Below are 23,991 nucleotides of genomic sequence, written 5' to 3' on the forward strand. Positions count from 1 at the left end.
CCAATTAATTTTCTTTTAATTTGGTTTTATGGCCAAATCCCTTTTGGGGCAAAATTAATTCTGTTTAGTTTCATCTGATGCAACAGCTAACTCCTCCCTTGGGAATAAGTTGCTAGCTTTATAGGCATCCTGCGCAAACAATACACAGTAGCCTTAAGCCTTTCCCAACAGAACAAAGTACCTCCAAACACCAGCAGCTTTTTCTAATGAATCACAGTCTTGAATCAACAACTACTTTAGGAAGATATCTCCAAATTTTCTAGACACTTTAAGAAAACATCAAGTTATATGTTAAATCAAGCATAGGTGAATAGAAGAGTTGGATCTTTTGTTAATACTTACCAGTGAATCCATTTTCAAAAACTCTGAAGAAATAAGAATTGAAATGACATTTCCTGGCTCTAAAAAAGAGAGAGAGAGAAAATTAAATTCTCCTTTTGATTTTCATCTCAATCTCCTTAGAACAGGCTCCTTCTCACCTTAAAAGACGAGGTTACTTTAATAAGAACAATTGAATAAAATCTTACTATGGCTTATATGCAAGAAAGAAAGAAAATGCAAAGTTAAAATTTAGGGTATAGAGAAAACATATAGCAAATTTGCCCTGGAATTAGATTTACATCAAGTAAAAAGACTCCAGCTAAAGATATGATATATACTAATTCCTCCTTAACTAAACCAGATAATTAAAATTGAGAATATAACTCATCACACAAAAATCACAGTGAAGTTATTTCAAAAGTGGTTCAAATGCTTGTTATGAACAAATGCTTAATTTAAAAGATTCTTAAAGATAATAGAAAATTTACTATTGCAGAAATGAAAAATTACTTCCTACAGGCAGACTTCAAAGGCACAACCATGGAAAGGATATGCTGGCTGATGCTATCATTTCAGTAAACCTCAGTCATTTTCCATGAGTTATATTTAAGGAAAAAGAAACATTTTGATATTTACTATTATAGTCCTAAGACAGTCCTCCTAAATAAAGGACTATGTACACAATAATTATAATAAGTAATCCCAATCTTTTCTTAAATAACAGTTCTATATGGAAGGCTCTCAGAAAGAAATGGTAAAGAGAGGAAGGAGTTGGTGAAAAATTTCAACTATAATATGATCCATTCCAGTTAAGACCGAAGGTCTGGATTATTAGCAATGTAATTAAGCATTTTGCTAGTTTTCCTAGTTAAAGATTGCTTTTATAGAAGCTTAACATTTGTAGCTACTGATTTAAGGTTCAAGACTACAGAATGACCAAGTTTGCTCCACTTTTTTTTTTTTAAACTTTTGACTGGTTGAATATTCTGATTTAGCAATTTTGTAATTTTAAGAACCATTAGACACATTTTTCCCTTAATTTGGTCACAAAAATGTATTAAATTATGAACTTCCTCAGAAGACTTTTATACTGTCAGTATAGATTTATTTACTAGTAAGAAATTAGAAATATTTTTATATTACTGTAAATTGTAATTCTAGTGCACAGAAATACTTATATTAAACCCCACCAGTGTGATTTCCTATATAAGTTAATGCCCAAAAAAGATTACTTAGTAATTACTCTTCTTATTATCTAGAACATTGGTTCTCAAACTTTTGCTCTCAAGACCTCTTTTAAAAAAAAAATCTTAAAAGCTGAGATTCCTAGAGAGCTTCTGTTTAAGTGGGTTATATCTATCCGTATTTACTATACTGGAAAATAAAACAGAAAAAAATTAAAATATTTATTATTCTTTTTCAATGAATTAATAAACTCATTACATATTAACATAATTTTATGAAAATAACTGTATTTTTCAAAACAAAATGAAAATAACACTGTTTGACATTTTCTATAAATCTCTTCAGTGTTTGACTTAAGGGCAGACAGTTTGATTCTCACATCTGTTTCCACAATGAATTTGTGGGTAGTCTTTCTTAAAGGTTAGTTGCAATGGGAATCAAAATCATACTAAGAGCATTTCCTATTCTGCTGTCTCAAAATCCTCTCATTTACCTTATACTTAGAATGGATCTTTAATCTATGCATGATTTTTTGTTAACATCATGCATCAATCATTTGAAAGACACTGGTTTACTGAGTTATGCAGATCTTCCAAATGTTGAAACATTTCATTATACATTATATTAAAAAGTCTTATTTGTTAATAAAGAAAAGTCCTTAAATATAGAGCAAATATCAAGCACATGGAAGCAGACACAAGTTTTCCAAAACTCTTAATTCTTACTTGAAAGCATGAATTTTATCACTGGCAACAAATATTGTTAGTTATTTCCCTTTCATTGACTGGGTCACTTGATTCATTTTCAAAAAACTATCTGCCTGGGACATTCCCTAGTCCTAGTGCTTAGGATGCTGAGCTTTCACTGCCGTGACCTGGGTTCAACTCCTGGTTGGCAAATTGAGTTCCTGCAAGTTGTGCAGTGCAGCCAAAAGAAAAATTAAAAAATAAAAAAGGAGGAAAGTATCTGCCAGATGCTCAAGTGAGAGTCTATCAGCCATTCTTCCAAGTAAAAATGGTTTTGTAGGAAAGCAGCTAATTTAGCTTGCAACTCAGGCAACTGTACAAGTGCTTTTCCTTCAGACAACCATCATACTCTGGTGTGCAGCAAGAGTGCACTTCCTGCGTCATCACGTAGAATGTCAAAAGAATGTCTAGTCAAGAGTCAAGAGTTAATAAAATTAGTCATTGTTACTCATCAAGGATATTCCTAAGAGAAACTATTTTTTCCTTTTCTTTTTTTCCAATTTTTACTGTGAGCACATGGGTTGAAGAACACAGTGACCCCCTCATACAATGTGATGCTCCTTCCTTGATGTGTGCTAAAGCTCCAACAGTTCTATCCTCTATTACTTCTGCACTTTCAGGACAAATGTCAACACAGAGGGAAAAATGCTAAATAACATCCTGGCATTATTAAGCAGATTCCCTTGACCTTGTGGATCCCCTAAAAGGATCTTCAGGACACCAGCGGTCAGTCACCGTAACATACAGTGAAAACGGCTAATCTAGAAACCTGTCTATTTGCCATAAATTCACTAAAATTTGCTAAAAAAGAATGAGGTATCAGTTTCCTAAACGGTGATTACTAATCTGAACATAAATACTAAGGTTTGAACAATTTTCCACATTTCCTATTTTGCCTGAAGCAACTACCAACTGACATAAAAATTTCACTACAAAGTAAGTAATAGATTGTCTTTTACCTAAAGTGGGCATCTCACAATCTTTATTCTCCTTAGTGTTCCTTTTAACATATTTTATCAACCAGTTGAAAATGTGAACGTCACAATGAACTGAAATGTCCACCTCTTCCCAGCGCTGGGCATCCACAGATAAATATTCAGCAAAGTACTTCATTTCTGATATCAAAAGATCTCGTGGGCAAATAAAATCTTCTTTCAAGTTTTTTGCTTCATCACATACATGGATCACCATGTTTGGCCTTCATGAAAAATGTTACACAGAAATGAAATTATTAGAGTTTTAGTAGAAGAGCCAATAATATTGACATTTATTGGAAGTATCAGAACCAGATGTTTTTCAAGGTTTTAACCACATATCAGTTTTACAAGGCTTGACATTCAGAAGTTTACATTAGCACCTTTCTACCCTGATCTGTATCTGAAAACTTATGACTAATTTTAGTTAAGCTACTGACTTAGTAAAACAAAATTTTTTTACTATAGAACTTATAAAAGGTTTGAAACTTATTATTTTCAAATCATAATTATAGTATTTTTAAAAAATACTAATTCACAAAAAAATTAAATTACAATTTCTAGTTCTTGTGAGGAACATAAAATGGCACTTTTACATGGCAATGGATACAGAAAGGAGATAAAGATGAAACACTAGAATTTTCTTACTATTAGTGAATGGGAAAAAGTTAAAATTATTCATTGAATAGTGAATAATTAGCATAGCTATTTTGTTATTTTTAACAGCTAGAAAGCTTGTTTCTAGGCATTCAATAAATATAAATCAGTAAATGTGGTTTAAAAACTCAACACTACAATGTGCTTATTTACTTATTTAAAAAACAATTTTAAGAATAGGTTTATATATCAGAAAGACTACTTCAAAAATTATATACTCTTTGAATTTATATGCCCTTGAAAATTATATTACCTCAAAAAGACAGACTAGTGTGATCCACAGCTGCCTTCATGTCATTACATTACAAAAGGAAAAGATTAAATAGGAAGAGTTACACTAATCTACAATATGAACTTAATGTATATTTAAATGAACTTCAAAAATTTTTAACACAAAGAAATTACATCTGAAGTAACACTGGCAACAGAAAAAGGATTAATAATCAGTGCTTTGTCAAAATAAAGGAATTTAAGCAACTTTGCAAACTGCGCTTCCAAAGATATTACGGTCAAAATATAAACAGGTAATGGCTGGTATAATGAAACATGAAAGTTCAGTGAATTTTTGGGCCAAAACATGAAACACTAAATAATAACAGTAAAAAATCAACCGGATAAATTTTTATGCTACACAAACAAACCTATCAATCTACGTGAGGGGACTTCCCTGGTGGCCCAGCCGTTAAGAATCTGCCTTGCAATGCAGGGGACACGGGTTTGATCTCTGATTGGGGAACTAAGGTCCCACGTGCCATGCAACCAAGAAGAAGTATTTGTTGAACATTAAGAATATATTGTTTGAATATCTGTCACGGTAAAAATAAAATTTTTAAAAATCTATGTAAGTAAAGTAAAATTCACTAAGCTACAAAGGGTGATTTTTTATTTATTGTAGTAAAATATACATAAAGTAAATGCACTCATATTATTATGCAATTATCACCACCATCCATCTCTAGAATCCATCCCCAGAACTTTTCAAAAGGGTAAATTTTATGATATGTGTTATTAAAAAACTATCAAAACTGAAAATACTCAAAGGAACCTTTAGAGATAATGAAAATGTTATCTTCATCAGTTATATGGCTAACATTCATCAAAAGTGAATACTTAAAATATGTGTAGTTTATTGTATGTAAAATACACAAAACAATACAAAATTATTAAAACTTGCATGACATTGAAATACATATTTTAATTTTTAAATGTTTCTATAATGAGTAATTATATCCAAATAGTTCTAAAATACACATCCAATTTCTTTAATAAAGTTGTAGAACTAATGGCAGAGATTTTTCTTTGGGTTTTAAATTTTACTTTCTAAAACTTTATGTTAATGGATGTTATTTCTAATATTTATAAGATGAAAATGAATTTTTAAAGTGGAAAACTGTTGTCTAACTTATAAGTAGTATGAATAAGCCGTATGTTCACCTATTAAGCAGTTGTTGATAGTTCAACACATCAACTACCCTGATATCAATTGTTTCAGCAACTGTGTAATATGCAATTCCTAAATTATGGTAACTGATATATAAAATCATCATTCATGTATTTTATAATTTGAAGTTGATATTCATATTAAAAGCTTATCTAGCAAAGAACCAGCCTCCTACCCTTCAGATTCTTCAGTCTTTTCTCCACCATTATGAGTAGTACAATTTTCACTTTCTGAAGAACAATTCCTTGTGGAAGCTATACTATGTCTTCCTTAAATACAGAAACAAACACATACAAAAACAAAGGGGGGAGGTTAGCATTTCTAGCTGAAAATGGGTTTTTACTTATTGAATGGTTATACTATAAACGCATGGTTTCCAAGAGTAGCTAAAGATGGTATTTTGTTAGGTGCCTTAATATTTCTAAAGCTATATGAAAGAAACAGTATGAAAACCAGTCACAAATTGCTAACATTACACTAAAGATTAAAAAAAAAAAATACTAACCTGGTATGTAGGGACAGGGGTCAAATGTTCAAAAGCCTACAATATAGTTTCTCTTCCTGAAGCAAATTTTTGTATCAATATTCTGCTACTGCTGAGATTAAAACAATTCACTACATTGAAGATGTCTAAAACCAGCTATTATTTTCAACGTAATGTGGAGAACATCTCCTATACCCTGCTTTTGTGTTACCTGAAGCTACTGTTGACTTTCATAGAGGGGAGCTGTAAAAAAGGTATCGGGAGAGACAAGCAAGATTCTCTCAGTTAAAAAAAAATTAAGTAAAAGGTACAGGTCAAATTCCTCTAAATTTTATGACACAAATAGGCTAACACAATGGAGTAGTAGATTTTAATATAGTGAAAATCTTTTTTTTGGTAATAGTGTTTGCCCTATATGTTAACATCTAAATTTTTAAAAAATACAGCAAAGACAAATTTCTAAAGCTCAGGAAGATACAAATACTAACAGATTTTTCCTATTAAGGTTTCTATTACCCTTTAAATAAAGTTGACTGGAATGCATAATATTTTTCAGAATTATCGTAAGGACAGTACTGCATTTTGCTTTTAAAACCTTACCTGTTTTAGAAACTGCATCCTGACCAACTGGAGTCTCCTGAAATTCTCCTTGTGTGTCAAGAAGCGAGGATCTGATGTATGTGGCTAAAGTTTCAACAGGACTCTCTCCGGCAGCCATGAGGGGACTATACTGGTTGTCCACAGGTGAACTTCCACTGCTCTTCAGCTCATCAAACCTCTTTGCACACTGTAAAGGCATAAAGGAAAGAAATGCAGGTCTGGGGGATTTTAATCATCTTTTATAAGTGAAAAATTAATCTCTTGGGTAACATCTAGAAAACCAGTGCATATTTCAATACGTGAAAGCCTCTGACTTACTTTTTTCTTTTTTAAAATTCAGGGTAGATTTTTTAAAACATGCTGTAACTCAAAGCCCTAATATATTTATACACTTGTAGGAAAATGAAGAATGCCTTCACTAACCATATTTCCCCATGATCTATGTCTATTATCAGTTGACAATTTAAAAACTTTAATTAAAAACTTGGCTGTTATTTTCACACTTGAGTTTCCAACAGGAACAAGACGAAATTCTAACCTTCAACAGAAAACAAATCAAAAGGTATCTGATTTGTGATCCTAGATTTTCTTCATTAAAATAATGAGTCTTTGTTCTTACCAACAGTGAGGTTCACCTTGCACAAAATACTGTAGTAACGCTTAAAAACACTTTTAAATATATGGCCACGTATTTGGGCAGTTTGTTCTAGCACAGTGTTCTCCCTTAACTCATTTTTAGTCATAGAATGAATTTAGAAAGACCAGATTAGCAGTGAAAATACAATAGACTGGAAAATATCAAGAGTGCATTAAGTATAGTAAGGCTAAGTTGTTCATGAAAATGTCATTTCTCAGGTCACAACACAAAATGCCTTCCTTAATGTGGGTCTTTGTCGGATAGCACTTCTAATAGTATTCATGTTTAAATCTCCATCAGTAGCAATGTGGATGGCAAGTTATAGAGCAGACCAAGTAATATGGGAGGTACAAAAGGAGAAAAATATATACTATGTACACACATACATGGTAAGTGAATAACGCATTGAGTATGGCATCATTCATTTACTACACAAATATTTACCAAGTGCCCACTAGATATTGAGCACCTTTTTAATGAAGATTGTTTACTAATAGTATTATAGTACTATTACTACAAACAAATGCCTACTCAAGGTTTAGTCCTTTGAAAACACATTTAAAAGATATATAAGTAAAGGACTTCCCTGGAGGTCCAGTGGTTAAAACTCTGTGCTTCCACTGCAGGGGGTACAAATTTGATCCCTGCTCCTGCAACTAAGATCCTACAAGCCATGCAGTGTGGCCAAAAAAAAAAAAAAGAAATTTTTTTCAATTGGGTGAATCTGAATACGCAGTGGATATTAGACGATACGATGGAGTTACTGTTCATTTTCCTAGGTTTGACCATGGTACTGTAGCTAGGTAGTTACATAATAATATTCTTATTTTAAGAGGTATGCTGCAGTCTATGGAGTGATGTCTGAAACTTACTTTTATTTATTTTTAATATTTATTTATTTGGCTGCATCAGGTCTTATTTGCAGCATGTGAGATCTAGTTCCTGACCAGGGGCTGAACCCAGGCCCCCTGCATTGAGAGCTCAGAGTCTCAGCCACTGGACCACCAGGGAAGTCCCCGAAACTTACTTTTAAATGTCAAAAAAAAAAAAACAAAACAAAACTTATATAAAGAAATCAAGCAAATTATCTAGAATTACTGACGCCAAATAAAGGATATAGGGATACTATGCTCTTCTTTTAACCTTTCTATATGTTTGAAAATATTCACAATAAAAAGTTGGAAAAATAGTCAAATTCACAGATTGGCCTCATTTTTAAACCTAGCATGTAAAAGTCCAAAAGATGAAAAAGTATAGATTAAGGAATGACAATATACACTAAGTAAGTTCCTTCATCATTTCACAAAGACTTACAATCAAGGGCAAGTAATCTCTGTGGGTGTGTTTTCTCAGCTGTCAAAGAACAGGGTAGAACTTGGTTCATTCACTGATTCTGTAAGTATTGAGAGTATATCATGGGAAAGGCAGTAGTGAAAATGCTTAAAATCTACTGGATAAAATCGCTAATGTTCTTTCCACTTCTAGAAACCCAAGAAGATTCACTCACTTTAGGGTTCCTTTTAACAGCAAAAATTCTGAGGTCTGTGTTCTCAAACTAGAGATCAGAGATGAATTACCAGAAAGAGTACCCTATAAGAGTTTTCAGGTTGCAAGTTTTGATTCTGAGGATTACAGTAATAAAAATCATTTGAATCATTAGGATGACAGAATATTTTAAGACAAAGGTAGAAAACAGATTTAGTAGAGAAGAGATGTGTTAATGCCAAGGGAAGGCAAGTAATGTCTTGGTGCAAAACAAGGCTTCACCACAAGTTAGAGAGAGAAAAGTGGAGAAAGAATACAGGCTTTGAAGGGCTTTTGGCAACATAGGCTGAACACAAAAAATTTTGTGCCACAAAAGACTATATAATATTTGCATTATAATCGCAATTTAATTTCAGCAAAACACTATTACTGATCACATTAAGCTTATTAGTTTGAATTATGTTGGTTTGAGTTTTCAATTGTGTCTATAAAATGTAAAATTTGGTTTATGATTGTATAGGTGTGTTTATACCTGGTATTGTTAGTGCACATTTAATTTCCACTGTGAGAGTAATTTGGGTCATCATTGGAAGTTTTCAAGTTTTTTCCTTTACAAAGGTCTGTATATTACTCAATTCTGAGAAGCATAGCATTAGCAATTTAATAATAAAATTGGATTTACAAAAGTTTTATCTACCCATTCAGTTGTAAATATGTAAAATAAGTTGTAAATATGTAAAATAATTAAAATGAATTTAATCATAGCAGGTGGGTTAATAAATCATATATCTACATAGATTATACATACAGTCAAGCCATATTTTATGCATATTTAGTTTTTACATGCATATGAATATGTGAAACTCAAATACTTCTTTCTTAGTAGTTACACCTTTAAATTAGTCACTTTTTCTGATTTCTTTTCAGTAGCTATCTGAAAGACTACTATTTACCTCTTTGGGTGTTAATCCAGGCACAAGCCTTGCCACAGTTTCCCAATTGATGGCCTGGTGGATTCCAATTAATGGGTAAAGGATCATGTCCAATACCATCTGGTTGTTATTGTTTAGGAAATTGTTGTTTTCTGAATATCCACGACTCATCTTTTGGAACTAGAAATAGAGAAGACAAATTTATTTGCATCTGAAATCCAAATGTTTTCAGAACATTATAAATCAGTTATACTAAGAATTAACTGCTACTATAAAAAAGAAAAATGAAACTGAACTAAAAATCAACACAGACTATACAGCTCAAGTCTCTTCAAATATAATAGCACTTGAATATTATGGATTGGTAGATACATGGCTAGAAGGATGTGCGTGCTTAGTTGCTCAGTCGTGTCCAACTCTTTGCAACTCCATGGACTGCAGCCCATGAGGCTCCTCTGTCCATGGGATTCTCTGGGCAAGAACACTGGAGTGGGCTGCCCTACCCTCCTCCAGGGGATCTTCCCGACCCAGGGATCAAACCTACATCTCCTATGACTCTTGCACTGCAGGTTGATCCTTTACTCACTGAGCCATCGGGGAAGCCTAGAAGGATATACAGCTGGGTAAGTATGTGATTTTAAAAATATGATAAAATGTTAAGGATAGAATATAAGTGATGGGTATACAAGTGTTCACTATAAAATTCTTTTGATTTTGCTGTATATTAAAAGCTTTTCATAACAAAACAGAGAAAAAGTTGAATATAATATATCTTCATTAAAAAACCTCTTATGTGTTGCTGATTTATATTTTTATTAGCAGTTCATGGATGGTGGAGCTAAACAGTGGGGGAAAAAAGATAGTTACATGATAGTTTCATTGCAGTCCCAAGCCATACTTTCTTTCTCTGTGATTGAATGTCCATGCTACAATGAAGGCTGAGTATACTTAATTTGATAGATGTAATCAAATGAAACTTAGAACCAAGTTAATCTGACATTTTAGGATAAACATAATAGTTATTGTGCATGTGATTATGAATTACATATGGTGAGGAGATTATATTAACAAATGTAATTAGCATTATTTTTATATGTTTGAAATATTTTTTGTAAAGTCCTCTTATTTCTTTTCTTCGGAAGCAATGTGGCGACTGGCCTGACAAGGTTTAACCCTTACACACGCCCAAACACACCCTCTGACTCTCATACATAAAAAGCTGCAGCACCTCTACACACATATACACTCACACTCGCTCCTGCAGGGTGGTGGCTTCCTGCTTTTTCACTTGGCTCCCCGCCCTGGTCCTACTATCACATACCCTCTGGTTCAATCCAGGAGACCTTGACTCAGGTGATTAAGGGTGTGTCCAAAATCTTCAGGCAACATGGCGACAAGAAAAAAAGTCTCTAGAAGGCTTTCCAAAGGCATGTACCTCAATAAACATTTAGTGAGTACCAACTATAAGCCAGGCCAAGCACTGGGAATACCACAATAAATATGGCATGGTCCCTGTCCTCAAGGAGTTTACTAGCAGAGAGCTGAGGATGCAGGTAGACAAACAGATGATTTTAATATCATCTGCTGGGAGTCAAAGCACTGGGGAGCCATGCAAGGGCAGAGGAGGGACAAATAATAACTGCTGGTGTTGTGGAGGTGGGGATGACTGGTATTAAAGAGAAAAAGAATCTATCTCCTTCACCCTTAAGATAATTTTAAGAACTTCTTTATTGGGTGTTTACTAGGAGCCTGGAGCTGTGCTAAGGCTTTTATAGAACTTATTTCAATTCTCACCACAACCCTGTAAGATAGAGTCTTTCCCCAATTTTACAAGGTGAAGAAACACATTCAGAAAAGTTAAATAATTTGGACAAGGCCACAGAGCTACTAAGAGGCAGAACAAAGACCCAGGTCAAACTGACTCTCAGATCCATGTTCTTTCCATTACATTCGAGAAGTAGCGTATAGGGGAGATAGCAAATGGGAATGATGGCTTAGGGTTGAGAGAGACAGAGTCTAAACATTATGAAGTTAGTAATGACTCAACGAAGCAATTTCCAAAGCTTCTGCATGTGAGCCAAGGGAGGGAAAAGGCTGTGGTACTGAAGGAGAAAAGCTACTCCCTTCAAATTTAAAAAATTTTGAGAATTTATGTCAATTATACTTCAACAAAGCTGAAATTGTTAAAAAAATAATAATAACAACATTTACTGAGCCTCCACCATGGGCCAGGCATTGTATCTGAAGTTAGAATGTAAATTCACAGATGAAAAGATTTATAATTAGCCATGCTGCTGCTAAGTCGCTTCAGTCGTGTCCGACTCTGTGCGACCCCACAGATGGTAGCCCACCAGGCTCCCCCGTCCCTGGGATTCTCCAGGCAAGAGTACTGGAGTGGGGTGCCATTGCCTTCTCCTATCTATGACTTTATTGGGCTCTAAAATCACTGCAGATGGTGACGGCAATCATGAAATTAGAAGACGTTTGCTTCTTGACAGGAAAGCTAGGACAAACCTAGACAGTGTGTTGAAAAGCAGACACATTACTCTGCCGACAAAGGTTCGTACCATAAAGAAGGTGAAGCCCCAAAGAACTGATGCCTTTGAAATGTGTTGCTGGAGAAGACTCCTGAGAGTTCCTTGGACAGCAAGGAGATCAGATCAGTCAATCTTAAGGGAAATCAACCCTGAACACTCACTCGAAGGACAGATGTTGAAACTGAAACTCCAGTATTTGGTCATCAGATGCGAACAGCTGACTCACTGGACAAGTCCCTGATGCTGGAAAAGATTGAGGGCAGAAGAAGAGGGCATCTGAGGATGAGAAGGCTGGATGGCATCTCCAATCCAATGTACATGAACGTAGGGCAAACTTCGGGAGATGGTGAGGGATGGGCATGACTGGCATGCTGCAATTCATGGGGTTGCAGAGTGAGACACAACTGGGCAACTGAACAACAACAACAATGACTTTATTGATGCTGAATCTGTGCTGGAAATATAATCCCCCGAAACAAAACCGTTCTTATGGAAAAATGCTACCTATTTTAGGAAAGAAGTATAAAGCACAGATACACTGATGCACTACTACAGTGGAAGAAGCAATGCACACAGAAATCTGAAACTTAGGTTTGAGGTTTAACTCCACACAAACTAGTCAGAGCAGGTCACTTGAACTTCTGCAGTGAAATTAAGTGATGGTAATACCTATGAAAAGTGAAAGTAAAAATCGCTCAGTCATGTCAGACTCTTTGCACCCCATGGACTATACAGTCCATGGAATTCTCCAGGCCAGAATACTGGAGTGGGTAGCCTTTCCCTTCTCCAGGGGATCTTCCAAACCCAGGGATCCAACCCAGGTCTCCCAACATTGCAGGTGGATTCTTTACCAGCTGAGCCACAAGGGAAGCCCAAGAATATTGGAGTGGGTAGCCTATCCCTTCTCTAGCGTATCTTCCTGAGCAAGGAATCGAACTGGGTCTCCTGCATTGCAGGCGGATTCTTTACCAACTGAGCTATGAGGTATAACTCTAATTGACTTTATATAAATAATCAAAGAGATTATTTTGTGAAAGCACTGTGAAAAAAGCACCTCACAAATCTGATGCAGCATAAAATAACAGTACCTATGGTATGGACCTAACAGAAGCAGGAGATATTAAGAAAAGGTGGCAAGAATACACAGAAGAACTGTACAAAAATTATCTTCACGACCCAGATAATCATGATGGTGTGATCACTCACCTATAGCCAGACATCCTGGAATGTGAAGTCAAGTAGGCCTTAGGAAGCATCACTACAAAGCTAATAGAGGTGATGGAATTTCAGTTGAGCTATTTCAAATCCAAAACCATGATGCTATGAAAGTCCTGCACTCGATATGCCAGCAAATTTGGAAAACTCAGCAGTGGCCACAGGACTGGAAAAGGTCAGTTTTCATTCCAATCCCAAAGAAAGGCAATGCCAAAGAATGCTCAAACTACTGCACAACTGCATTCATCTCACATGCTAGCAAAGTAATGTTCAAAATTCTCCAAGCCACACTTTAACAATACATGAATCGTGAACTTCCCGATGTTCAAGCTGGATTTAAAAAAGGCAGAGGAAGCAGAGATCAAATTGCCAACATCCACTGGATCATCGAAAAAGTAAGAGAGTTCCAGAAAAACATCTATTTCTGTTTTATTGACTATGCCAAAGCCTTTGACTGTGTGGACCACAACAAACTCTGGAAAATTCTTAAAGAGAGGGAATACCAGACCATCTGACCTGTCTCTTGAGAAATCTGTATGCAGGTCAGGAAGCTACAGTTAGAACTGGACGTGGAACAACAGACTGGTTCCAAATAGGAAAAGGAGTACATCAAGGCTGTATATTGTCACCCTGCTTATTCAATTTATATGCAGAATACATCATGAGAAACGCTGGACTGGAGGAAACACAAGCTGGAATCAAGGTTGCTAGGAGAAATATCAATCACCTCACATATGCAGATGACACCACCCTTGTGGCAGAAAGTGAAGACTGAAAGAACCTCTTGATGAAAGTGAAAGAGGAGAGTGAAAAAGTTGGCTTAAAGCTCAACATTCAGAAAACTAAGATCATGGCATCCGGTCCTATCACTTCATGGCACATAGATGGGGAAACAGTGTCAGACTTTATTTTTGGGCGCTCCAAAATCACTGCAGATGGTGACTGCAGCCATGAAAATAAGACACTTACTCCTTGGAAGAAAAGTTATGACCAACCTAGACAGCACATTCAAAAGCAGAGACATTACTTTGCCAGCAAAGGTCCATCTAGTCAAGGCTATGGCTTTTCCAGTAGTCATGTATGGAGGTGAGAGCTAGAGTATAAAGAAATCTGAGCACCAAAGAATTGATGCTTTTGAACTGTGGTGTTGGAAAAGACTCTTGAGAGTCCCTTGGACTGCAAGGAGATCCAACCAGTCCATCCTAAAGGAAATCAGTCCTGAATATTCATTGGAAGGACTAATGCTAAAGCTGAAACTCCAATACTTGGCCACCTGATGGGAAGAGCTGACTCATTTGAAAAGACCCTGATGCTGGAAAAGACTGAAGGTGGGGAGGAGAAGGGGATGACAGAGGATGAGATGGCTGGATGGCATCACCAACTCAATGGACATGAGTTTGAGTAAACTCTGGGAGTTGGTGATAGACAGGGAGGCCTGGGGTGCTGCAGTCCATGGGGTTGCAAAGAGCTGGACACGACTGAGTGACTGAACTGAACTGATCACCTAGTATCAAGTTAAGGATAATGTGAGATGTTTAAATGTTAGAATGGGGAACTAACTAATGCAGAAACTCTCAGTGAAGCGTTAACAATGATTAGTACCATAAAACACTGATGCAGGACATCGGGTGGTAGACATAATAGATTTATCCTACATATTTCTGCATGAACATTAGAGAGAAACAAGAAAATTACAGCTTCCTAGCAACCAGACAGGTACCTTGCTGATGGCCCAGAATTGTGTTGCATATGGACCCTGGAGCTAGATTGCCCAAATTTTTGTCCTGGTTCCACCAGTTAAGGTATTATCTGGTTCAGATTACGTACTCTATGCTTCAGTTTTCTCATCTGTAAAACAAAGAATAATAGTAGCTAGGCCATATACTTTTGAAGATACACGGACAGTGTTACCTGGCACTTAGTACTAACCGGAGAAGGCAATGGCACCCCACTCCAGTACTCTTGCCTGGAAAATCCCATGGATGGAGGAGCCTGTTAGGCTGCAGTCCATGGGGTCACTAAGAGTTGGACACGACTGAGCGACTTCACTTTCACTTTTCACTTTCACGCACTGGAGAAGGCATTGGCAACCCACTCCAGCCTTCTTGCCTGGAGAACCCCAGGGACAGCAGAGCCTGGTGGGCTGCCGTCTATGGGTCGCACAGAGTCGGACACGACTGAAGTGACTTAGCAGCTTAGCAGCAATGTTTATAACAGTAACATTATCATTCCAAAGAGCCTAGGATTAAACAGATTCATAAAGATAAATGTAACAGATGAAAGGAGAGACAGTGACTTTCCAATGAAGTAAGCTCTCAACAAAACGAGTACAAAATCAGATCTAGATTCTTATCTAGTTACCATTTCCAGCAATACAACCTATGATTTCAATGGTCTTGGGTATAACACAAGGAAAATAATACCTACCTCTGATGTTATTGTAAGGATTAGACAATATATATAACACACTACCTGGCACACAGAAGGTGATCAATAATTATTTCTTATTTTGGCCACTTTACTGGCATAAAAATTTTCAAAAACTACTTTAAGAACTATAAAACACTGCCTTGAGCCCAGCTGAAAATAGATTTTACAGAACTTCATTGTTTTCTACTTGGGTACCTAGCGCATCATCACTTCATACCACACAATTTGAGAACTATGTTGAGGCATGGAGTATTTCATTATAATTCTGTTTGAGCCTCAATAGAAAACAGTCTGAAACAGAATACAGGGCAAGGATTTGGGTGCTGTTTTTTACTTTATTTCCAAAAAGATTACTTAAAAATTTCTAAAATATTTATTGTGGCCTACAGTGTGGAGGTACCTGTTAGCCAATCAAAAATACAATTCATATAAAATATTTTCAAACTTGTATGTGTATTCCACACCTGTATAAATACTCATTTATAATACATGTTTAATTTACATCATCTAACATCAACATTTTAGGAATCAGTGAACTAAAATGGACTGGAATGGGTGAATTTAATCCAGATGACCATTATATTTACTACTGTGGGCAAGAATCCCTTAGAAGAAATGGAGTAACCATCATAGTCAACGAAAGAGTCTGAAATGCAGTTCTTTGGGGCAATCTCAAAAACAAAAGAATGATCTCTGTCCATTTCCACAGTAAACCATTCAGTATCACAGTAATCTAAGTGTATGCCCTGACCAGTAATGCTGAAGAAGCTGAACTTAAACGGTTCTATGAAGACCTATAAGACCTTATAGCATCCAAAAAAGATGTCCTTTACATTATAGGGGACTGGAATGCAAAAGTAGGAAGTCAAGAAATACCCGGAGTAACAGGCAAATTTGGCCTTGGAGTACAGGATGAAGCAGGGCAAAGGCTAATAGAGTTTTGCCAAGAGAACACACTGGTCATAGCAAACACCCTCTTCCAACAACACAAGAGACCACTCTACACATGGACATCAGCAGATGGTCAATATGGAAATCGGATTGATTATATTCTTTGCAGCCAAAGATGGAGAAGCTCTATATAGTCAGCAAAAACAAGACCAGGAGCTGACTGTGGCACAGATCATGAACTACTTATTCTTAAATTGAAGAAAGTAGGGAAAACCACTAGACCATTCAGGTATGACCTGAATCAAATCCCTTATGATGATACAGTGGAAGTGAGAAACAGAGTGCCTGAAGAACTATGGATGGAGGTTTGTGACATTGTACAGGAGGCAGTGATCAAGACCATCCCCAAGGAAAATAAATCCAAAAAGGCAAAACAGTTATCTGAGGAGGTCTTACAAATAGCTGCGAATAGAACAGAAGTGAAAGACAAAGGAGAAAAGGAAAGATATACCCATCTGAATGCAGAGTTCCAAAGAACAGCAAGGAGAGATAAGAAAGCCTTCCTCAGCAATCAGTGCAAAGAAATAGAGGAAAACAATAGAATGGGAAAGACTAGACATCTCTTCAAGAAAATTAGAGCTGAGAAAGAAGAATGGAACTGGAGGAATCAACCTGCCTGACTTCAGGCTCTACTACAAAGCCACAGTCATCAAGACAGTATGGTACTGGCACAAAAACAGAAATATAGATCAATGGAACAAAACAGAAAGCCCAGAGATAAATCCACACACCTATGGACAGCTTATCTTTGACAAAGGAGGCAGAAATATACAATGGAGAAAAGATAATCTCTTTAACAAGTGGTGCTGGGAAAACTGGTCAACCACTTGTAAAAGAATGAAACTAGAACACTTTCTAACACCATACACAAAAATAAACTCAAAATGGATTAAAGATCTAAATGTAAGACCAGAAACTATAAAACTCCTAGAGGAAAACATAAGCAAAACACTGTCTGACATAAATCACAGCAAGATCCTCTATGACCCACCTCCCAGAATATTGGAAATAAAAGCAAAAATAAACAAATGGGACCTAATTAAAATTAAAAGCTTCTACACAACAAAGCAAACTATAAGCAAGGTGAAAAGACAGCCTTCAGAATGGGAGAAAATAATAGCAAATGAAGCAACTGACAAAGAATTAATCTCAAAAATATACAAGCAACTCCTGCAGCTCAATTCCAGAAAAATAAATGACCCAGTCAAAAAATGGGCCAAAGAACTAAACAGACATTTCTCCAAAGACATACGGATGGCCAACAAACACATGAAAAGATGCTCAACATCACTTATTATCACAGAAATGCAAATCAAAACCACAATGAGGTACCATTTCATGCCAGTCAGAATGGCTGTGATCCAAAAGTCTACAAGCAATAAGTGCTGGAGAGGGTGTGGAGAAAAGGGAACCCTCTTACACTGTTGGTGGGAATGCAAACTAGTATGGCCACTATGGAGAACAGTGTGGAGATTCCTTAAAAAATTGCAAATAGAACTACCTTATGACCCAGCAATCCCACTGCTGGGCATACACACTGAAGAAACCAGAATTGAAAGAGACACGTGTAACCCAATGTTCATTGCAGCACTGTTTATAATAGCCAGGACATGGAAGCAACCTAGATGTCCATCAACAGACGAATGGATAAGAAAGCTGTGGTACATATACACAATGGAATATTACTCAGCCATTAAAAAGAATACATTTGAATCAGTTCTAATGAGGTGGATGAAACTGGAGCCTATTATACAGAATGAAGTAAGCCAGAAAGAAAAACATCAATACAGTATACTAACACATATATATGGAATTTAGAAAGATGGTAATGATAACCCTGTATGTGAGACAGGAAAAGAGACACAGATGTATAGAACAGTCTTTTGGACTCTGCGGGGGAGGGGGAGGGTGGGATGATTTGGGAGAAGGGCATTGAAACATGTATAATATCATATGTAAAATGAACCGCCAGTCCAGGTTTGATGCAAGATACAGGATGCTCGGGGCTGGTGCACTGGGATGACCCAGAGGGATGGTATGGGGAGGGAGGTGGGAGGCGGGTTCAGGATGGGGAACATGTGTACACCCGTGGAGGATTCATGTTGATGTATGGCAAAACCAATACAATATTGTAAAGTATTTAGCCTCCAATTAAAATAAATAAATTTATATTCAAAAAATAAAAAAAACTATCATAAAGCAAGTATAACAGTATGGCCAGTCTAGTTAAAAGAAGGATGTACAGAGGAATAATAAATTTGCAATAATAAGTCAGGATATTGTCTTAAAGTAAATACTGAACTTCTACAGGGAACCCAGCAGTTTTAAGCCATAAATAATGTGAAATGTGGCAGTCAACTTTCAAAGGTTTTTCTAAGAGAGAGGGAAAATAAAGCTTCAAAAGGAAAGTTAGAGATTATTCTAAATTTGGGAGTGACACAAACAACAGCAAAGACTGAAAAGAAAGCCAATTTTTTTTTTTTACGTTTAAAAGGAAAAAAATGAGGAGGAAATACATTTTAACTTCATAAAATGTGAATCAGTAAATTTTGAGAAAATAATTTCACACAATGAAATTGGAAAGATAAAAATTCAAAGATACCCAACTGTGATATGCAAGCAGCAACAGGAAAATATGTTGACAAGATGATGGGCAAAAATGCCAGAGCCTCTGACAGAAGACTTAACCAGGATGGTAGAACTCAAATGCTATTACACAGCTTCTATGGAAGTACCCACAGACTTTTGCTGTTCTAGATTTTCTTGGTTAAACATTGTTTGAAATTTGTAGGCTATTGGTTGCTTTTGTAGAGCAGAAAATGATCCTGTTTGAAAAATAAATCTTACTTTAACAAACACTTAACATGGAAAAAAAGAAAATTAGAGATACTAAGGGAACATTTCATGCAAAGATGGGCTCAATAAAGGACAGAAATGGTCTGGAACTAACAGAAGCAGAAGATATTAAGACGTGGCAAGAATACACAGAAGAACTGTACAAAAAAGATCTTCACCACCCGGATAATCACGATGGTGTGATCACTCACCTAGAGCCAGACATCCTGGAATGTGAAGTCAAGTGGGCCTTAGAAAGCATCACTACAAACAAAGCTAGTGGAGGTGATGGAATTCCAGTTGAGCTCTTTCAAATCCTGAAAGATTATGCTGTGAAAGTGCTGCACTCAATATGCCAGCAAATTTGGAAAACTCAGCAGTGGCCACAGGACTGGAAAAGCTCAGTTTTCATTCCAATTCCAAAGAAAGGCAATGCCAAAGAATACTCAAACTACCGCACAGTTGCACTCATCTCACACGCTAGTAAAGTAATGCTCAAAATTCTCCAAGCCAGCCTTCAGCAGTATGTGAACCGTGAACTTCCAGATGTTCAAGCTGGTTTTAGAAAAGGCAGAGGAACCAGAGATCAAATTGCCAATATCTGCATGGAAAAAGCAAGAGAGTTCCAGAAAAACATCTATTTCTGCTTTATTGACTATGCCAAAGCCTTTGACTGTGTGGATCACAATAAACTGTGGAAGATTCTGAGAGAGATAGGAATACCAAACCATCTGACCTGCCTTTTGAGAAATCTGTATGCAGGTCAGGAAGCAACAGTTAGAACTGGACATGGAACAACAGACTGGTTCCAAATAGGAAAAGGAGTACATCAAGGCTGTATATTGTCACCCTGCTCATTTAACTTCTATGAGGAGTACATCATGAGAAACGCTGGGCTGGAAGAAGCACAAGCTGGAATCAAGGTTGCTGGGAGAAATATCAATAACCTCATATAGGCAGATGACACCACCCTTGTGGCAGAAAGTGAAGACCTAAAAAGCCTCTTGATGAAAGTGAAAGAGAAGAGTGAAAAAGTTGGTTTGAGGTTCAACACTGAGAAAACTAAGATCATGGCATCCAGTCCCATCACTTCATGGCAAATAGATGCGGAGACAATGGAAACCGTGATAGACTTTATATTCTTGGGGCCCAAAATCACTGCAGATGGTGACTGCAGCCACGAAATTAAAATACACTTGCTCCTTGGAAGAAAAGTTACAACCAACATAGTCAGCATATTAAAAAGCAGAGACATTACTTTGCCAGCAAAGGTCCATCTAGTCAAGGCTATGGTTTTTCCAGTAGTTATATATAGACGTGAGAGCTGGACTATAAAGAACGCTGAGCACCGAAGAATTGATGCTTTTGAACTGCGGTGTTGGAGAAGACTCTTGAGGGTCTCTTGGACTGTAAGGAGATCAAACAAGTCCATCTTAAAGGAAATCAGTCCTGAATATTCATTGGATGGACTGATGCTAAAGCTGAAACTCCAATACTTTGGCCACCTGATTCGAGAACGGACTCATTTGAAAAGACCCCGATGCTGGGGAAGACTGAAGGCAGGAGGAGAAGGGGACAACAGAGGATGAGACAGTTGGATGGCATCACTGACTCAATGGACGTGAGTTTGAGTAAACTCCAGGAGTTGGCGATGGACAGGGAGGCCTGGCCTGCTGCAGTCCATGGGGTCACAAAGAGTTGGAGATGACTGAGCGACTGAACTAACTGAACTGAACATCTAAATGTGAAAAACAATTTTTTTCTGTTGATATTTTCCGTACACAACTGAATCACACCAAGCAAGGGAAAACTACCCAGTATTAATTCCAATTAAACAGATGTTCAAGAAAGCATCCCTAGAGTCAGAATTCTCTCCGAGTAGTTGCAACTGTGCATCCCCTTCTGGAAAAGAAGTACAGACTTATCAAAAACTGCCAATAAGAAAAAGTTTGAAGCTCAAATTATACTATTACTAGATTTTACTCCCATTCATGATAAAATATTAAAAACATACTGTTTAGTATGAGAAATGTTATTTACCAAAAATAAAAATTGTTTACTACTCTAAATACACTTTTTAACACATCTCATGCCCTCTCCATTTCCACGATGGGAGTTTAAATGTACTAACAAGACAAACAGAGGTCCAAGACTGGCATCTGTTTTTCCTATTTTCAAATAGAAAAAGATCTGGTAGACAGAGACTTTCCCCCTAGGCTGAGAAGGATAGGTGCTAGAGGAGCCAGCAGGGCAGGTCAAAGGCTTCTGGCATAACAGAGGATGGGCGACAACACTGAGTCATCACCAGGGTAGAAGCCTTGTGCCCAAGGCTTTCTGACCACGAGAATGGGCCTCTGGCTTTCATAGTGAAGGAGAAAATAAAACCACAATTGAAACCTAGAAAGAACATATCAAAGCCCCGCAACCTTAGGCCCAAAGGCTCGCTGCACTGCACGTCCTCTAAGGCACCCCAGACCTTGGTGGTCTCCCGCCTGCCTTCGGGTGCAGAAACTCTGGGCGCTGAGCGGGTGAGGGGTGGACAAAGGCGCGGGGAAAGCAGTGGGCCGAGGCAGGGGAAGATGCAGGGCAGGGACTAGGGGTGGGGCCAGGACTGCAGACGCTGTGCTCCCTCAGCTGGTTCACTGGAGGGGCCGGCTTTGGGGATCTGGAGAAGGCAGAGCCAGCGGGCCGCTCGATGCACGTGGGGGCGGTTCGGGGGCACTTTCCACTAGCGAGACTCCGACCCGGCCCTAAAGCGGAGGAGGCCGCAGAGGGGGCCGCTAGCCGCCAATGGTAACGCCTCTCGCCGCACTTTCCGCCCCCAACCAGCCCCCGAGCTTCCTCGGCTCGTCACTCACCTCTAGGCCGCAATGGCCCTCGCTTCGCCCGCGTCACCTGCAGAGCCCCGCGCCATGAAGCGGCCGCGACCAGACCCTCAAACCCAACCGCTGGGGTACCAGCGCCGCGGGGCGGGGAACGCGGAGATTGACGCCGCCTGGCCAATCGCAGGCCAGCGCCGCAACGGCGCAGCCAATGAACGACGAGCTCCTTTCGGGCTGCAGGGAGCGGGTGCTGCGAAGAGCGGCTACTCGGCCTAGCGTTTCTTCCCTGCCCCCCTTCTAATTCTTTCTCAGGCCTGTCGCAGTGCAGCGTCCCCACCCTCCCAGCGTCCTGTCTCTTAGCAACCAGATGCCCTCTAGAGCCAGAACTTCACTCAGAATGATCGTCTCTGAGTCCAGAAGAAAGGGTGAAATGGGGGAGAAAGAACTCATACAGAATGAAGTTGTTGGTGGCTTTGATATACCCGCTTAGGTCAGGTAGAATAGGAAAATCGTATGATCTGAGGATGCAAGAAATATCTTGGGTGCAGCGTGGTCTTCATCAGGAAGCGTCTCTTGAAAAATGTAAATAGCTTTGGGTTACTCCTTGAGGTTTTGTACATTAATAGGTTCAGGAAGGACCTTACTTTGGTGACTACTACTGGGAACCTAGTCAGATGTGTAAGGCCCAGTCTTGTGGGGTAAATGCTACATGTCAGTATCTTTTCTCCTTTAAAATTTTATTTTAGTTGATTTACAATGTTGTTAGCTTCTGCTGTACAGCAAAACAATTTAGTTACTTTTTTCCATATTATTTTCCATTATAGTTTATTACAAGATGTTGAATATAGTTTCCTATGCTATGCAGGACTTTGTTGTTTATCCATTTCATATACAATAGTTTGCATCTGCTAATCCCAAACTCAGTCTAGCTCTCCTCCACCCTCTTCCACCCTTGGCAACCACAGATCTGTTCTGAGACTGTTTCATTGATAAGTTCATTTACAGTATTTTTTTTCAGATTCCACATATAAGTGATACCATATAGTGTTTGTCTTTCTCTCTCCAACTTACTTCATTTAGATTGATAATCTCTAGGTCCATCCATGTTGCTGCATATGGCATTATTTCATTCTTTTTATGGCTAGTATTCCATCACATACCCACACACACCACATCTCTATTCATTCATATGTTGAGGGACAGGTTATTTCCATGTCTTGTCTATTGTAAACAGAGCTGCTATGAACATAAAAGAAGCCATTTGGGCCTAAGCCATTTCATAATCCACGCCTGGCTGCAATGTTTGCCCTTAAACAGGTCTCAGTAATTAATGATCTTAAGGGAACAAAGGGAAAGCAGAAATAGAGAAAAGGCAGTCAAGCAATGGTGCAGTGGTAAAGCAATTTTAGTTCCTCCTCAAGGGATATATATAATAAAATTATATCTTTGAGTTCTGCAGGAATTAAGGCCCCCATTCAGGTGAAGGATGGAATGATGATGTTGACCCGCCTGACTTCAATCAAATAAGACTCGAACTCTGTTGACCTTTGCCCCAATTTTATGCTGAATTCTCTCTGCTCAAACCCCTTCATGAATATGCATATATCCTTAGCTTAAAATTTACCTATTTGCTGTTCAGGGAGACATCGCTTTGATAAAGATCCCGTGTTCTCCTTATTGCAACCCAATTTTCTAGTAACACTTTCACACAAGCTGAAACTCAGTTATAATGGTGATGA

The 23,991-nt window shown here is 37.7% G+C and overlaps 1 protein-coding gene across 5 annotated transcripts in view; it reads right to left on the bottom strand.

Annotated features, from left to right (window-relative positions):
• The window catches only part of SANBR (SANT and BTB domain regulator of CSR), a 59,697-nt gene extending 37,151 nt beyond the window's left edge, over positions 1 to 22,546 (bottom strand). The window contains exons 1-6 of one of the 5 annotated variants that reach the window (XR_011255666.1): positions 22,289 to 22,406; positions 9,484 to 9,642; positions 6,409 to 6,595; positions 5,500 to 5,593; positions 3,212 to 3,450; positions 343 to 401 (exon numbers count right to left, since the gene is read on the bottom strand). Coding sequence is in view for 4 of the 5 variants with exons in the window: in XM_069583220.1 (XP_069439321.1) it covers positions 343 to 401; positions 3,212 to 3,450; positions 5,500 to 5,593; positions 6,409 to 6,595; positions 9,484 to 9,633 (729 nt within the window). In the remaining variant the exon portion in view is untranslated. Of the gene's footprint in view, positions 1 to 342; positions 402 to 3,211; positions 3,451 to 5,499; positions 5,594 to 6,408; positions 6,596 to 9,483; positions 9,643 to 14,934; positions 15,063 to 22,288 lie in introns of those variants that run through there. The other 4 variants (XM_069583220.1, XM_069583219.1, XM_069583223.1 and 1 more) reach the window with 4 other exon arrangements.
• Positions 22,547 to 23,991: the final 1,445 nt, after the last annotated feature.

Source organism: Ovis canadensis, chromosome 3, assembly GCF_042477335.2.
Source record: "Ovis canadensis isolate MfBH-ARS-UI-01 breed Bighorn chromosome 3, ARS-UI_OviCan_v2, whole genome shotgun sequence".
In the NCBI taxonomy this organism is placed as follows: Eukaryota; Metazoa; Chordata; class Mammalia; order Artiodactyla; family Bovidae; genus Ovis; species Ovis canadensis.